Here is a 16,182-nt window from a genome sequence, read left to right on the forward strand (position 1 = left end):
TGCTCACTGATGTCATTTATTAATAGTCCACTCACTGTATTGTTATCTACGTCATTTGTAAAAATATTATCAATTAATGTTGCACAGTGGGAAGTAATCCTGCTGGGTCTGGTCATTTTGGGGGAAAAGCCCAGACTATACACTGTATTGATAATATTGTGCTTGTTTGGATTTAGCAAATCAGTGTTGAAATCCCCACAGATGAGCATGACTTTCTGTAAATTTTTCCTCCATCCAATCCTTAAATAAATCGATATTAGAAGCTGGTAATCGATATTGTAAGCTGCTATAGATGCAGCTTACAATAACATGTTTCTTTTTTCCCTGCATAGTTCTAGTGGAACACTATTCAAGTAAATCATCCACCACTGTAGACATTTTTTGCGCCACCTTGTAATTAAATTTCTCGTCCTCTCGTCTTTCTCTCGCAGCTCTCAGATCCGGCATCAGAACTTTCAGCACAATTGGCCTTGTTCTGTCTCCTCCAGGTTTCCCTGTCCGGTGGGCCCTCTCCACTTCAGCCTCTGGCTGCAGCTGTAACTTCTCCGCCATTGCTTTCTTCACTTTCTCCTCCTTCTCGGCCCAGGTCTCTCCTGTATTCCCTCAAAAACGAGGTTGTTTCGCCTGGATTGTCCCTCCAAATACTCCATTTTGTCAGTGACAGCAAGTAAACTGTCACAAACTTTAAAGATGTCTGACTGCATGGCGTTGCAGCGTTCAGTTTGCTTAGCGATATCATTTTTAACGTCATCCACATCTTTTTGTGAGATCCTTAGTTATTGCATCCAGTCTGTTTGTGGAGTCCACAATGATTTTAACAAAGCCTTTGAAGTTATGTTGTTCAAGCAGCGCCACGAACATTTCCTTTTGTTGCGGCATCAGTTCATTTACACGAGCGAGTGACACATTCTTCTGCTGGCATTTTACCGTTTGACTTAACGATCACAACAGATGACTAAATGTGTCCAACCTCAGCACTCCTGTTAACAAGCTGATAGTGATAGGTGTTCGATTTTCCTTCCTACACATGCAGTATGAATGCCATTCAACATTAGGAAGTGCTTCAGACCTGGTTGGAGCAGAAAGAAAGGCAACAGTAACGCCAACAACCCAGGTACGCAGGGAGACCTTACTGCAGTACATCTAAAGAAAGTGGTCCTGACTGAATGACAGGTCAACTTTCTCTTGTCGTTGCTCCTTCCATGTTTGGATGGATCAGGTCAACATCCAGCTCATAAAGATATTACTGTAGCACTGCAGTGGGAGTTTACCAGCATGTAGTGTGAAGCTGTGTCAGACTCTTGGCTCATGAGGTCCAGCTTGGAAAGGTCTTGTTTGCAGTCTGTAACCTCACCACTAGAGGCTGCGGAAAGCTACACCTTGTTCCTTCAAGGAAGGACGCCTCTATTATTTGCCGTGTTTACATCTTGAAGAACCCTTAAATTAGACGACCGTATAGAGCTCCATTCATTTAAACACCAATATTAACACATCAGTAAATGAATGAAACTGTCTCATAATGTACCATTGGTTTGTAGTGTTTTTATTATTGCAGATTTTACAATAAATTTGAGGAGCAGACAGGTGGAGGTAACTACACCATCAGGGATGAGGCAGCTGCTGGTTTCAGGCTTTACAGCTGAACTCCAGAGTCCTGGTCTTTTTCTGCCAGGGAACCACCAAAACCTCAACGTGACACTGAAGCGTCTGGAAAACACAACAGGAAGTGGATTTTTCCCACATTAATAAAAGACCTTTAAATCTTGCACGCAAGAGACAGAAGAGAACATGAACGGAGAAAAAGAGAGTGACCAAACAAGAGGCTGCTGGACAGACAGCGAGCTGGCCTTCCTCCTGTTGGACTGGTCAGTAATATGAACCAGTTCAGACTCACCTTGCGAGGAGCCTGAAAGTTGCATTTGGACAGATTTTGGACGCTGGGGGGTTTACGGCAGACGGTCCTGGAAATCACCAAATCCACGATGTACAAAGTCCCTTCAACAACCTGAACCACAAACACACGAGACAGCAGAGTCACTAAGTACTGTACTTAAGTAGAAGTGTGAGGTACTTGTACTTCACCTGGGTAACTGCTGATGGCTGCAGTCACACAGTGCTTTAGAATTTGTCTCTCATTCACTAACACTCAGCTGGCTCGACCATCAGGAGCAAACCTTTTACTCCGCTACATTGAGAACTTTAGTTGATTACGTTGTTCGCCTCCTTCCGATAACAGAAAATCGGAATCAACTGATAAATGATATCATGGATTCAGCTACACGTTTAGAGGAAACCTTTGACCCCACAGAGTGCACATGAAACCTTTCCTGTGTCGTACCTGACTCCGTGCCTTGCTGATGGAGGAGATTTTGTAGAGGAAGGGGTCTTTTGATTGGGTGTTGTAGTAGTTGGTGGCGACGAGGAGGGCCTTCTGGAGGTCGGGGTCGTCCTTGTTGATGTTGGTCACACCTCCAACTCTGCGGCCCGCCAACACCTCCAGCGCTGCAGGGGGAGAGGAAGACCATCACCTCTGACCTTAGAGTGGCGCTTGTCTTCAACACTCGCTTCACTAGAGTTTGTGCTGATAGAGTTTAGTCTGCAGGACGTCTGAGTTTGTACTTTACCACTTTCTACTACAGTACATTTCTCTGACAGAGTTAGCTGCTTTAAAGATTAAACCATAACAGTTCAGAAAATCATCAAGTATTTCAGTCAGGGGAAGTTTGGAAAAGGAGGAATCCAGCGTGGCCCCTTTCCAACATTAAACCGTGTTAAAGAAGAAGAAACTTTTACCCAGAACGCCGAGCAGAGAGACGAGCAGCAGCGTCTTCAGTCCCATCATGCACTCTGTCTGTGAGTTCTCGTCTGTTTGGTGTGAGGCCTCGATGCTCTGAACACAGATCAGCTCTGTTCACAGGAACAAACTCTCCTGCTCGTTCCTTTATACTCGTCGACATGTGACGTCACTTCCTGTTGCAGCCCAGCTGACAGTGATCAGCTAGTTCAGGCTCCAGCTCCTGCACAGGTGTTTCATCAGAAAACCTAAAAAAAACCCTCTCCTGAAGCAACAAACTGAACCTGGACCGGCCAGTTTCATAAAGAAGTGGCTCTGAAGGGATTTCAACTGTTTTCATCCTGTGTTAGTTTCAAATAAATGAAGTTGTTTAATAGTATTTTGCACCACTAATTATAGGAAGAAACCCCACTCATCAGGATTTGAACCCTCAATGTTACATTAAATATTAATTAGCACCGTGTCAGACTGAGGTCAGATCTCACTGCCGACCTCCAACAAGCTGCCTAAAGTCCTCGGTCTGTGCGTATTGTTGGGATTTTGTTGTTCTGTGTTGTAATATTTAAAGGCGCCCTCCAGCCACTTTGAACTCGATCGCTCTGTTGAACTGTGCTATTTTGTCAATAATAGAACACATTTAAATGAACATCCGCTGGCTCCACATGAAAATACACACCGAGTACGGTGACAGAACAAAATACTTTCTTGCACTGTGTTGGCTGAGACATATTTGTTTACCAGATGTTGTTTAGATAAGTTCCAAATAGACAAATGTGACTGAGGATGTCTTTGGCCCAGGATAATATTAATTGTTGGACTGATCTGGCTTTGCCTTCATTCATAAAGATCTTTTGATCTTGAACCGTTGAATCTTTTGGCCGATCTGCTAAGCGGGGCAGGTGCAGTGGACTCCGTGAGGGCTGATGCGTATGCTGGGGAAAGGAAAAACATGTTTATAGAATATAACACACCATCAGAGCAACCTCTCAGCTTCCATCGTGGTTGAAATGCAGACGTACGGAGAGAAACCTGTGGAAAAGGCAGATCATGCAGTTCACAAGTTGTACATGTGTGAAAAAACCCAGAAGTAAAGACAACATATGGAACATTTGTAAGGCCAAATTCTTCTTGTAAGTGTTGAGGCAACGCTATTAGCTTTTGACCGCACAGAATATCCATGTCCAGTAAAAACTAGTTTCTTTTAATGAGGTTCACCAAGCGAAAAAGTTTACGGTCCAGTAAAGCAATAAATGATATCTTCGTGAAGTTAGTAACGTCTTGTTGATGACGTGTGTTTACTCTTAATCTCCAAAATGGCTGTTTCAAAACAGAATCTTTACCCTACAGAATTAGCTGTGATTTACTTCAGTACAAATGTTAGTAAATGTGATAAATTTCCATTTATAAAATTTTCCTAATTCCACAACATTTTATTTCTGGAGGCACTGAAATTAAATTAAACCAGGAATTAACCAGCACCACTGAAGACTGGACCGCTAATCATTTTAACGGCAACTGGTTCCAGCGAGCTGTGTTCATGGATGTTCTGAACGTGGTTCACCATCGCATCTCAGTTAGAGTGGTGCTTCCTTTCTGTAAAGAAGAAAATGTAATTATAACAAAAGCCAAACAGAACAACCACCTGCCCCGCCATGAAATGGACCTGTACGAAGCTTATAATGTTCTGTCTCTGCTGATGTTCATTCTGACATGGGTTCAATAATATGTGTGTATAATGTGTCTTCTTGAGTGCTCAAGACCTCCATATTAATGAGCTGCTAGTCGACAAAAACGAGCAGAGAAGCCACACACTTGTGGTGCCAATGCTCATTATTGAAAATTTACCAAAAGTTTTCATACAGTATATAAACTATGACCTATGATTGTGCCGCTGCTCTTGTCACTTCTTTGCCTCCAGCTTGGCCAAAGCCACCAGTGCTCCAGGAGCGGATTGGCAATCAGGATTACCGGGAAAAAATCCCGAACGGCCGGTCCATTCCATGTGTGTGTGTGTTTCAGACTGGGCCAAACCAATACTTTCATTCTTGAGGCCGAATACGAGCGGCCACTCCCAACTCGGACTGGTCCTCGTTTTTCCTGCCATCCGACTGGCTCAAAGGCGCCGATCAAAGGACTTTACTTTCACTCAGGTTTGGGTTTGTGTGAATGCAACAGAGACGGCCGAAAAAATAAGAGATAAAAAGGAAAAAGTGTTGGCACAAGAGGCAGCTAAATGGGCCTAATTAACAGACCTTTTCCGTAGTGAAGAGGGTGCTGTGGCAGGAGGTGCAGACCCAGCAGAATGGACAGGACAGATTAGTGATGCATTTATTAGACACTGAAATTATTTAGATATGCATTTAAATATTTGAATTTTATTAAAGGATAGCCTCTTGAGATGCATCATCTCATTTTCAAGAGGGTCCTATAAACACAAATACAGAATACAAAAGACAAATCATTAGCTTGGGGGGGCAAGGTAGCGCCGTCCTGAGGGCATTAAACAGAATTCCTGACTAAGAACGTGGTCAGAATGACCAGTGGGGGTGATGGCGCAATGGATAAGACACATGCCTTCGGTGTGAGAGACCCGGGTTCATTCCCCTACTGTGACCCATCCACCATTGTGTCCCTCAACAAGACACTTAACCCCTAGTTGCTCCAGAGGCGTGTGACCTCTGACATGTATAGTAATTGTAAGTTGCTTTGGATAAAAGCATCAGCTAAATGTAATATAAAGTGTTTTTGTCAAACATGGTTCCTAAGTACTTATTACCTTTCCCGTATATGCCATGTCCTCCTACGGCTTGACGGGCAAAGTCCAGAAGAAGCGTTGACACGCAAAAAAGTGCAAAAAGCTCCACGAGTAATCCCATAATCTGCATTATTGAAGCACTGACAATTTATTTCTTTCATTCACAGGAAACACTGTTAAAAACAGTTTACAACACGGTTAAAAAACAACAAAACGACTGGGAGACTACTGGGTCGCACACTGTGAAGCGCCCCCTTCCGTGTCAGAGAACCAGCTCTGATTGGGGTATCCCGAGGCGTTCCCAGGCTAGTGTGCACATGTAATCTCTCCACCTAATCCTTGGTCTTGCCCGAGGCCTCCTCCCAGCTGGACTTGCCTGGAACACCTCCCTAGGGAGGCGTCCAGGAGGCATCCTTACCAGATGCCCAAACCACCTCAACTGGCTTTTCAGCCGCTTGTACCCGCGATCTCATTGTTTCGGTCATGACCCAGCACTTCATGACCATAGGTGAGGGTAGGAACCAAAACTGACCGGTAGATCGAGAGCTTTGCCTAACGGTTCAGCTCTCTTTTCGTCACAACAGTGCGGTAAAGCGAATACAATACCGCCAGTCTCCTGCTCCAGTCTCCCCTCACTCGTGAACAAGACCCCGAGGTACTTGAACCGCTGGGAACCGATCCAGTGAGGGCTGGAGGTCACGGACCGATGATGCCATCAGGAACACATCGTCCGCAAAAAGCAGTGACGAGATCCCAAGCCCACCGAAAGGGCAACCCCTCCTCACCACGACTACGCCTTGATATCCTGTCGCTGAATATCACAAACAGGATTGGTGACAAAGCGCAGCCCTGGCAAAGGCCAACCCTCACCTGGAAAGAGTCCGACTTACTGCCGAGTACTCGGACACAGCTCTCGCTTTGGATGTACAGGGATTGGATAGCCCTGAGAAGGGCCCCCCACACCCCATACTCCCGCAGCACCTCCCACAGTATCTCCCGGTGGGACCCGGGCATACGCCTTCTCCAGATCCTCAAAGCACATGTAGACCGGATGGGCATACTCCCAGGCCCACTCCAAGATCCTTGTGAGAGTAAAGAGCTGGTCCGTTGTTCCACGACCAGGACGAAAACCGCATTGTTCCTCTTTGACCAGAGGTTCGACTGAACACATTTGAAGATAAACTGAACCCAGTGGAATTGCCTTCTTGATTTAGGTTGCAACCAGTTTGGTGATTCATACATTAAACAGTGATGAGTTCTATAAGGACACCTCAAGACAAATCTACAAAGCGAGTTAACTACAACATTAAGGGGCATTAAATTAGTGTCGGTGGTATTCTGGTAAACAGTGTCAGCATAATCAATAATGGGCAGTATCATCTGAGAAAATATTCTTTTTCTGACAGGAAGGGTGAAACAATAAATAGAACGGTACAGTGAGTTTAGACAGCCATATGATCTTTTGATAATGAAGTCAATATGTGGTTTAAATGAAAGTTCAGGGTCAATCCAAAGTCCAAGTTATTTGAATGAGTCAACCTTCTCAAGTAGGGTCCCGTTATCAAAATTAATTTGTAACTCTGAGGAGTATACACGACTATGTCGAGTTCCAAACAACATGCAACATGACTTCTTCGTATTCAGTATAAGTTTGTTACTATGAAGCCTTTTTTGTACCGGGTTGAAGTCAGATTGTAAGGAATTCTGAATTTGTCGTAGATCTGTGTCGGAGGTATAAATAACAGTTTCATCAGCATACAGATGAATAAAAGCACATTTGAGGTAAGTCATTAATAAAAATAGTAAAAAGAAGTGGTCCTAAGGTGGAGCCTTGTGGGACACCCTTATCTACAAGTAGATAGTTGGACTGGCAGCCCTGACAAAGGACACACTTAATATAGGCATATATATATATTTATAGATATATATTATAAACAGTAGTTTGCAGTGTGTTGTCACACACAGACAACATCATTTTATAAGCAAGGAATCTCTGTATGTCTGTATGTCTAATAGCTGTCAGTGATGGAGAGGGACAGGTTGATGATGACCCCAGTCATATTGATGAGGGCGGAGGAGGAGCAGAAGGAGGAAGGAAAGCAGCAAGAGAAAGCAGAGCAGGAGGAGGAGGAGCATGGAAGCAGTAGAGAAACAGGTACAGGGGCAGTGTGCAGGGCTGGGTAGGCAATCATATTATGCATAGATAAAATAAGATATATAAAAATAAACTCATATGTTTATGTCCCAAGTTCAATCACACAGAAAAAAGGTGCTTAGCCACTACTGCCTATATTTTAATGGCTTGGTGAATTAGATATATATGTTCCTTCGCGATAATGAATATGTATCCACCCCTCCCAGTCATATTAACACTCACATTCCTTGAGACACAGTCCGAGGAGGTGGAGTTGCAGCTATCTTCGACTCTAGCCTACTAATCAGCTCTAAACCTAAACTAAATTATAACTCATTTGAAAGCCTTGTTCTTAGTCTTTCACACCCAAGTTGGAAATCACTGCAACTAATTCTATTTGTTATAGTGTACCGAGCACCTGGTCCGTACTCTGAATTCTTATCTGAATTTGCAGAGTTTTTGTCAACTTTAGTCCTTATTATTGTAGGGGATTTTAATATTTATGTGGACGTAGAGAATGACAGCTTCAGTACTGCGTTTATCTCTCTGTTAGATTCCATAGGGTTAGGGTTAGGTTAGCTCCACGGTATAATACTGAAACTCGCAAATTAAAGCAAATATCGCGGAAACTTGAGAGAAATTGGCGTTCCACCAAACTGGAAAATTCTCGTTTAATTTGGCAAGATAGTCTTAAAACTTATAGGAAGGCCCTCCGTAATGCCAGAGCAGCGTACTACTCGTCATTAATAGTGGAAAATAGGAACAACCCCAGGTTTCTTTTCAGCACTGTAGCCAGGCTGACAGAGAGTCACAGCTCTATTGAGCCAAGTATTCCCATAGCTCTCAGTAGTTACGACTTCATGAGCTTCTTTAATGATAGAATTCTAGCTATTAGAGACAAAATTCACCAAGACCTGCCCTCAACTGGCAACCGACTTATCTATAAACTCAGGAACCTTAGAAACAGCTGTAAACCCAGATATCTGTTTACACTGCTTTGCTTCCCTCAATCTGTACTACTTACTGTACTTCAGTAATTTCTTCATCTAAACCATCAACCTTCCCTTTTAGACCCCATCCCGACCAGGCTGCTTAAAGAAGTTTTACCCTTAGTCAGCACTTCTGTACTAGATCAATCTATCTTTATCAACAGGCTATGTAAATTACTAACGACCTCCTTATTACATCCGACAAAGGACTTGTCTCTGTACTGGTTTTATTAGATCATAGTGCTGCATTTGATATCGTTGACCATCAGATCCTATTACAGAGACTGGAACATTTCATTGGCATTAAAGGAACCGCTCTAAGCTGGTTTAAGTCCTATTTATCAGATCAATTTCAGTTTGTACATGTTAACAATGAGTCCTCCATGCACGCCAAAATTAGTCATGGGGTTCCACAAGGATCTGTCCTCGGACCAATCCTCTTCACTTTATATATGCTTCCTTTAGGCAATATTATCAGGAAACACTCCATAAGCTTTCATTGTTATGCAGATGATACTCAGTTATATCTATCCATCAAGAAAGAGATGAAACTCATCAGTTAGCTCAACTTCAAGTGTGCCTTCAGGATGTTAAAACCTGGATGACCTGTCATTTTCTAATGTTATTGTTCTGGGGCCCAAGCACCTCCGTGACGCATTATCGAAAGATATAGTTTCCCTTGGTGGCATCGCCCTGGCCTCCAGCACCAACGTGGGGAATCTTGGAGTTATCTTTGATCAGGGCATGTCGTTTAAGTCTCACATTAAGCAAATTTCAAGGACCGCCTTTTTTCACCTACGTAATGTTGCGAAAATCAGGAACATCCTGTCTAAAAACGATGCAGAAAAAATAGTCCATGCATTTGTTACTTCTAGGCTGGATTACTGCAATTCCCTATTGCTCGCAAAAGTCCATTAAAACTCTTCAGCTGATCCAGAATGCTGCAGCACGTGTTCTGACAGGAACCAGGAAAAGAGCTCCTGTCTTAGCTTCTCTGCATTGGCTTCCAGTAACATCCAGAATAGAATTTAAAATCATTCTTCTCACCTACAAAGCTCTTAATGGTCAGGCACCATCTTATCTGAAAGAGCTCATAGTACCTTACTACCCCACCAGAGCACTGCGCTCCCAGAATGCAGGGTTACTTGTGGTTCCTAGAGTCTCCAAAAGTAGACTAGGAGCCAGAGCGTTCAGCTATCAAGCTCCTCTCCTGTGGAACCAGGTTCCAGTTTGGGTTCAGGAGGCAGACACCATCTCCACATTTAAGAATAGGCTTAAGACTTTCCTCTTTGATAAAGCTTATAGTTAGGGCTGGCTCAGGTGAGTCCTGAACCATCCCTTAGTTATGCTGCTATAGGCCTAGACTGCCGGGGGATTTCCCATGATGCACTGAGCTCCTCTCTCCTCTACTTTCTCTCCCTCTGCATGCAACCTCATCCCATTATTGCATGTTACTAACTCGACTTTTCCCCTTTCCGGTAGTCTTGTCCTATTATTTCGCCCACCCTGAGCCATGGTTCGGCTCGATTGAACTGAATTGAAATAACTACAAAATAATATATATTCTATTCACACACAGATATTCCACATACACAACAATATTTATACATACTACAAATTCTTCAATATAAGCCCAGGTTATTATTAGCACTGTGTTTCTCTGTACCTCTGGAATATAATTTCTTTGAACGTCTTTGTGAAATGGAATATGTTTGGGCATTGCTTTAATTCATTACTTAGTTTATTCCACAATTTAACCCCACTGACAGATAAACAGAAACTTTTCCTACTAGATCGAAAAAACTGGAGTCTTAAAATTTGACTTTCCCCTTAAGTCTTAGCCCCCCTCTCTTTTCAGAAAACCTTTTCTGTATATTGCCAGGCAATAAGATGTTTCTAGCCTTCAACATAATTACTATCTGTTTGAAATTCAACTAGATTGAGTAGTTTTAATGCTTTAGACTGTAAGATTAATGAGTTGGTGTGTTCCAAATATCCAGTGTTATGAATTATTCTTATTGCTAAGTATAAATAACGATTGCAATGAATTTTGATATACGGTAACACCAGCGAACAATACGTAATGTGGAGTGATCTGGAATCTAGAAGGTGCCAGGACTGAAATACTTCTAGGCACTTTTGTTTGGACATGTTTTATGTCCCGCAAATCTTGTCGTCTATAATCACTCCAAGGAATTTCGTTTCATATACTCTTTCTGTATTAACACCTTTGATCTGTAACTAAACTTGATTGATTTACAATTGCCAAATATCATGAATTTAGTTGTGCTCAAATTTAATCATCACTTCTTTGTGTCAAACCACTGTTTTCTTTTTCTGAATTCTGAAGTGATTAAGTCCAGAAGTTGCTGTAAATTCTGACCAGAACCAAAGATGTTTGTGTCGTCTGCAAATAATACAAATTTGAGTAGTTCAGATCCTTTAAATATGGCGTTTATGTAGAGGATAAATCATTTTGGTCCCAACACTGACCCCTGGGGGACACCACACGCAATGTCCAAACATTCAGATGTATAATCTCCCAACTTCACAAATTGTTTCCTGTCTTTTAAATAACTGCTTAACCAATTCAGCTCTATCCCCCTGATCCCGAGCCTTTCCAGTTTATTGATTAATATTTCATGATTAATTGTATCAAATCAATGAATACCCCAACCACAAATTGTGGCAGTAGAGAGACAGGCCTGTGATTTGTGAAGTGGTGTTCAGTTTGGAATGACAAATTAAAGATCCCCTCAATTACATTTTTTACTATCTTCATATCTATTTCGTTACAGTCAGTGGATGCTTTAGTTTGTAACAGTGTCTATTATTTCTTTTCCTTCTACTGCTTCAAGAAACATTGAACACTGATTTCTTTCAATAAGATCATTCTATCCGTGGCATAGGGATTAAATCTGGTCCAACATTTGCAAAATATTTATTAAAGTTACTGACCACGTCCTCCACGTTATTGATGTTCTTTTCATTACCAATGAAATACTGGGGATAATTAGACTGTCTCGTGCCCCTTCTTATAATACGGTTTAGTATATTCCATAGACCCTTCATATTATTTTATTATTATCTAATAGTTTGCTATAGTATTCTTTCTTACTTAATTAACTTATTTTTACATTTCTTATATTGATTTTCTGTGTTTAATAAATTCTCTATAAAGTGTTTTTCTTTTTACAGGCATTTAGTAATCCTTTTGAAATCCACGGTCTATCACTATATTTTTGTTTTCTGCAATATTTTTTTATCAGGCAATTCTTATCATATAATAATTGAAATATTCTTAGGAAATCACCATGTACTCTAGCAATATCTTTTCCCCTATCTATTATTTCCCAGTCTTGTGAAAGCAGATCATCTTTACATGCAACCATAGACTCTTCTGTTCTGACCCGTCTGAAAAGAGCTTTGTTGTCTTTTTTAGATGTGTAGTTGTTGTTGTAAACTGTAAAAGCTTGTAGGTGCTCACTGATGTCATTTATTAATAGTCCACTCACTGTATTGTTATCTACGTCATTTGTAAAAATATTATCAATTAATGTTGCACAGTGGGAAGTAATCCTGCTGGGTCTGGTCATTTTGGGGGAAAAGCCCAGACTATACACTGTATTGATAATATTGTGCTTGTTTGGATTTAGCAAATCAGTGTTGAAATCCCCACAGATGAGCATGACTTTCTGTAAATTTTTCCTCCATCCAATCCTTAAATAAATCGATATTAGAAGCTGGTAATCGATATTGTAAGCTGCTATAGATGCAGCTTACAATAACATGTTTCTTTTTTCCCTGCATAGTTCTAGTGGAACACTATTCAAGTAAATCATCCACCACTGTAGACATTTTTTGCGCCACCTTGTAATTAAATTTCTCGTCCTCTCGTCTTTCTCTCGCAGCTCTCAGATCCGGCATCAGAACTTTCAGCACAATTGGCCTTGTTCTGTCTCCTCCAGGTTTCCCTGTCCGGTGGGCCCTCTCCACTTCAGCCTCTGGCTGCAGCTGTAACTTCTCCGCCATTGCTTTCTTCACTTTCTCCTCCTTCTCGGCCCAGGTCTCTCCTGTATTCCCTCAAAAACGAGGTTGTTTCGCCTGGATTGTCCCTCCAAATACTCCATTTTGTCAGTGACAGCAAGTAAACTGTCACAAACTTTAAAGATGTCTGACTGCATGGCGTTGCAGCGTTCAGTTTGCTTAGCGATATCATTTTTAACGTCATCCACATCTTTTTGTGAGATCCTTAGTTATTGCATCCAGTCTGTTTGTGGAGTCCACAATGATTTTAACAAAGCCTTTGAAGTTATGTTGTTCAAGCAGCGCCACGAACATTTCCTTTTGTTGCGGCATCAGTTCATTTACACGAGCGAGTGACACATTCTTCTGCTGGCATTTTACCGTTTGACTTAACGATCACAACAGATGACTAAATGTGTCCAACCTCAGCACTCCTGTTAACAAGCTGATAGTGATAGGTGTTCGATTTTCCTTCCTACACATGCAGTATGAATGCCATTCAACATTAGGAAGTGCTTCAGACCTGGTTGGAGCAGAAAGAAAGGCAACAGTAACGCCAACAACCCAGGTACGCAGGGAGACCTTACTGCAGTACATCTAAAGAAAGTGGTCCTGACTGAATGACAGGTCAACTTTCTCTTGTCGTTGCTCCTTCCATGTTTGGATGGATCAGGTCAACATCCAGCTCATAAAGATATTACTGTAGCACTGCAGTGGGAGTTTACCAGCATGTAGTGTGAAGCTGTGTCAGACTCTTGGCTCATGAGGTCCAGCTTGGAAAGGTCTTGTTTGCAGTCTGTAACCTCACCACTAGAGGCTGCGGAAAGCTACACCTTGTTCCTTCAAGGAAGGACGCCTCTATTATTTGCCGTGTTTACATCTTGAAGAACCCTTAAATTAGACGACCGTATAGAGCTCCATTCATTTAAACACCAATATTAACACATCAGTAAATGAATGAAACTGTCTCATAATGTACCATTGGTTTGTAGTGTTTTTATTATTGCAGATTTTACAATAAATTTGAGGAGCAGACAGGTGGAGGTAACTACACCATCAGGGATGAGGCAGCTGCTGGTTTCAGGCTTTACAGCTGAACTCCAGAGTCCTGGTCTTTTTCTGCCAGGGAACCACCAAAACCTCAACGTGACACTGAAGCGTCTGGAAAACACACAGGAAGTGGATTTTTCCCACATTAATAAAAGACCTTTAAATCTTGCACGCAAGAGACAGAAGAGAACATGAACGGAGAAAAGAGAGTGACCAAACAAGAGGCTGCTGGACAGACAGCGAGCTGGCCTTCCTCCTGTTGGACTGGTCAGTAATATGAACCAGTTCAGACTCACCTTGCGAGGAGCCTGAAAGTTGCATTTGGACAGATTTTGGACGCTGGGGGGTTTACGGCAGACGGTCCTGGAAATCACCAAATCCACGATGTACAAAGTCCCTTCAACAACCTGAACCACAAACACACGAGACAGCAGAGTCACTAAGTACTGTACTTAAGTAGAAGTGTGAGGTACTTGTACTTCACCTGGGTAACTGCTGATGGCTGCAGTCACACAGTGCTTTAGAATTTGTCTCTCATTCACTAACACTCAGCTGGCTCGACCATCAGGAGCAAACCTTTTACTCCGCTACATTGAGAACTTTAGTTGATTACGTTGTTCGCCTCCTTCCGATAACAGAAAATCGGAATCAACTGATAAATGATATCATGGATTCAGCTACACGTTTAGAGGAAACCTTTGACCCCACAGAGTGCACATGAAACCTTTCCTGTGTCGTACCTGACTCCGTGCCTTGCTGATGGAGGAGATTTTGTAGAGGAAGGGGTCTTTTGATTGGGTGTTGTAGTAGTTGGTGGCGACGAGGAGGGCCTTCTGGAGGTCGGGGTCGTCCTTGTTGATGTTGGTCACACCTCCAACTCTGCGGCCCGCCAACACCTCCAGCGCTGCAGGGGAGAGGAAGACCATCACCTCTGACCTTAGAGTGGCGCTTGTCTTCAACACTCGCTTCACTAGAGTTTGTGCTGATAGAGTTTAGTCTGCAGGACGTCTGAGTTTGTACTTTACCACTTTCTACTACAGTACATTTCTCTGACAGAGTTAGCTGCTTTAAAGATTAAACCATAACAGTTCAGAAAATCATCAAGTATTTCAGTCAGGGAAGTTTGGAAAAGGAGGAATCCAGCGTGGCCCCTTTCCAACATTAAACCGTGTTAAAGAAGAAGAAACTTTTACCCAGAACGCCGAGCAGAGAGACGAGCAGCAGCGTCTTCAGTCCCATCATGCACTCTGTCTGTGAGTTCTCGTCTGTTTGGTGTGAGGCCTCGATGCTCTGAACACAGATCAGCTCTGTTCACAGGAACAAACTCTCCTGCTCGTTCCTTTATACTCGTCGACATGTGACGTCACTTCCTGTTGCAGCCCACTGACAGTGATCAGCTAGTTCAGGCTCCAGCTCCTGCACAGGTGTTTCATCAGAAAACCTAAAAAAACCCTCTCCTGAAGCAACAACCTGGACCTGAACCTGGACCGGCCAGTTTCATAAAGAAGTGGCTCTGAAGGGATTTCAACTGTTTTCATCCTGTGTTAGTTTCAAATAAATGAGTTGTTTAATAGTATTTTGCACCACTAATTATAGGAAGAAACCCCACTCATCAGGATTGAACCCTCAATGTTACATTAAATATAATTAGCACCGTGTCAGACTGAGGTCAGATCTCACTGCCGACCTCCAACAAGCTGCCTAAAGTCCTCGGTCTGTGCGTATTGTTGGGATTTTGTTGTTCTGTGTTGTAATATTTAAAGGCGCCTCCAGCCACTTTGAACTCGATCGCTCTGTTGAACTGTGCTATTTTGTCAATAATAGAACACATTAATGAACATCCGCTGGCTCCACATGAAAATACACACCGAGTACGGTGACAGAACAAAATCTTTCTTGCACTGTGTTGGCTGAGACTATTTGTTTACCAGATGTTGTTTATAAGTTCCAAATAGACAAATGTGACTGAGGATGTCTTTGGCCCAGGATAATATTAATTGTTGGACTGATCTGGCTTTGCCTTCATTCATAAAGATCTTTTGATCTTGAACCGTTGAATCTTTTGGCCGATCTGCTAAGCGGGGCAGGTGCAGTGGACTCCGTGAGGGCTGATGCGTATGCTGGGGAAAGGAAAAACATGTTTATAGAATATAACACACCATCAGAGCAACCTCTCAGCTTCCATCGTGGTTGAAATGCAGACGTACGGAGAGAAACCTTGGAAAAGGCAGATCATGCAGTTCACAAGTTGTACATGTGTGAAAAAACCCAGAAGTAAAGACAACATATGGAATTTGTAAGGCCAAATTCTTCTTGTAAGTGTTGAGGCAACGCTATTAGCTTTTGACCGCACAGAATATCCATGTCCAGTAAAAACTAGTTTCTTTTAATGAGGTTCACCAAGCGAAAAAGTTACGGTCCAGTAAAGCAATAA

At 42.4% G+C, this 16,182-nt stretch overlaps 2 protein-coding genes across 2 annotated transcripts; both read right to left on the bottom strand.

Moving 5' to 3' along the window:
• Positions 1–1,522: 1,522 nt before the first annotated feature.
• LOC119899960 (cystatin-C-like) lies at positions 1,523–2,952 on the bottom strand. The gene is made up of 4 exons (XM_038714792.1): positions 2,794–2,952; positions 2,339–2,502; positions 1,895–2,005; positions 1,523–1,707 (listed from the first exon to the last, which is right to left on the bottom strand). Exons 1-4 carry the CDS (start codon positions 2,840–2,842, stop codon positions 1,627–1,629), a joined length of 405 nt encoding a protein of 134 aa, XP_038570720.1. The 5' UTR covers positions 2,843–2,952; the 3' UTR covers positions 1,523–1,626.
• Positions 2,953–13,674: 10,722 nt separating this feature from the next.
• LOC119899969 (cystatin-C-like) lies at positions 13,675–15,100 on the bottom strand. Its single transcript, XM_038714802.1, has 4 exons — positions 14,942–15,100; positions 14,489–14,652; positions 14,045–14,155; positions 13,675–13,859 (listed from the first exon to the last, which is right to left on the bottom strand). The coding sequence occupies exons 1-4, from the start codon at positions 14,988–14,990 to the stop codon at positions 13,779–13,781; spliced, it is 405 nt and encodes a 134-aa protein (XP_038570730.1). The 5' UTR covers positions 14,991–15,100; the 3' UTR covers positions 13,675–13,778.
• Positions 15,101–16,182: the final 1,082 nt, after the last annotated feature.

This window comes from Micropterus salmoides, unplaced genomic scaffold, assembly GCF_014851395.1.
Source record: "Micropterus salmoides isolate LMB-PRFRI ecotype aquatic unplaced genomic scaffold, ASM1485139v1 Ms_hic_scaffold_1, whole genome shotgun sequence".
Lineage (NCBI taxonomy): Eukaryota > Metazoa > Chordata > Actinopteri > Centrarchiformes > Centrarchidae > Micropterus > Micropterus salmoides.

Excerpts from the sequence above, each read along its gene's own strand:
- LOC119899960 (XM_038714792.1), bottom strand. The coding sequence starts at position 2,842 with ATGATGGGACTGAAGACGCTGCTGCTCGTCTCTCTGCTCGGCGTTCTG. Across the intron at positions 2,503-2,793 it reads CTCTCTGCTCGGCGTTCTGG|CGCTGGAGGTGTTGGCGGGC; the intron begins GTAAAAGTTTCT and ends CTCCCCCTGCAG. Across the intron at positions 2,006-2,338 it reads TCAGCAAGGCACGGAGTCAG|GTTGTTGAAGGGACTTTGTA; the intron begins GTACGACACAGG and ends TTTGTGGTTCAG.
- LOC119899969 (XM_038714802.1), bottom strand. The coding sequence starts at position 14,990 with ATGATGGGACTGAAGACGCTGCTGCTCGTCTCTCTGCTCGGCGTTCTG. Across the intron at positions 14,653-14,941 it reads CTCTCTGCTCGGCGTTCTGG|CGCTGGAGGTGTTGGCGGGC; the intron begins GTAAAAGTTTCT and ends TCTCCCCTGCAG. Across the intron at positions 14,156-14,488 it reads TCAGCAAGGCACGGAGTCAG|GTTGTTGAAGGGACTTTGTA; the intron begins GTACGACACAGG and ends TTTGTGGTTCAG.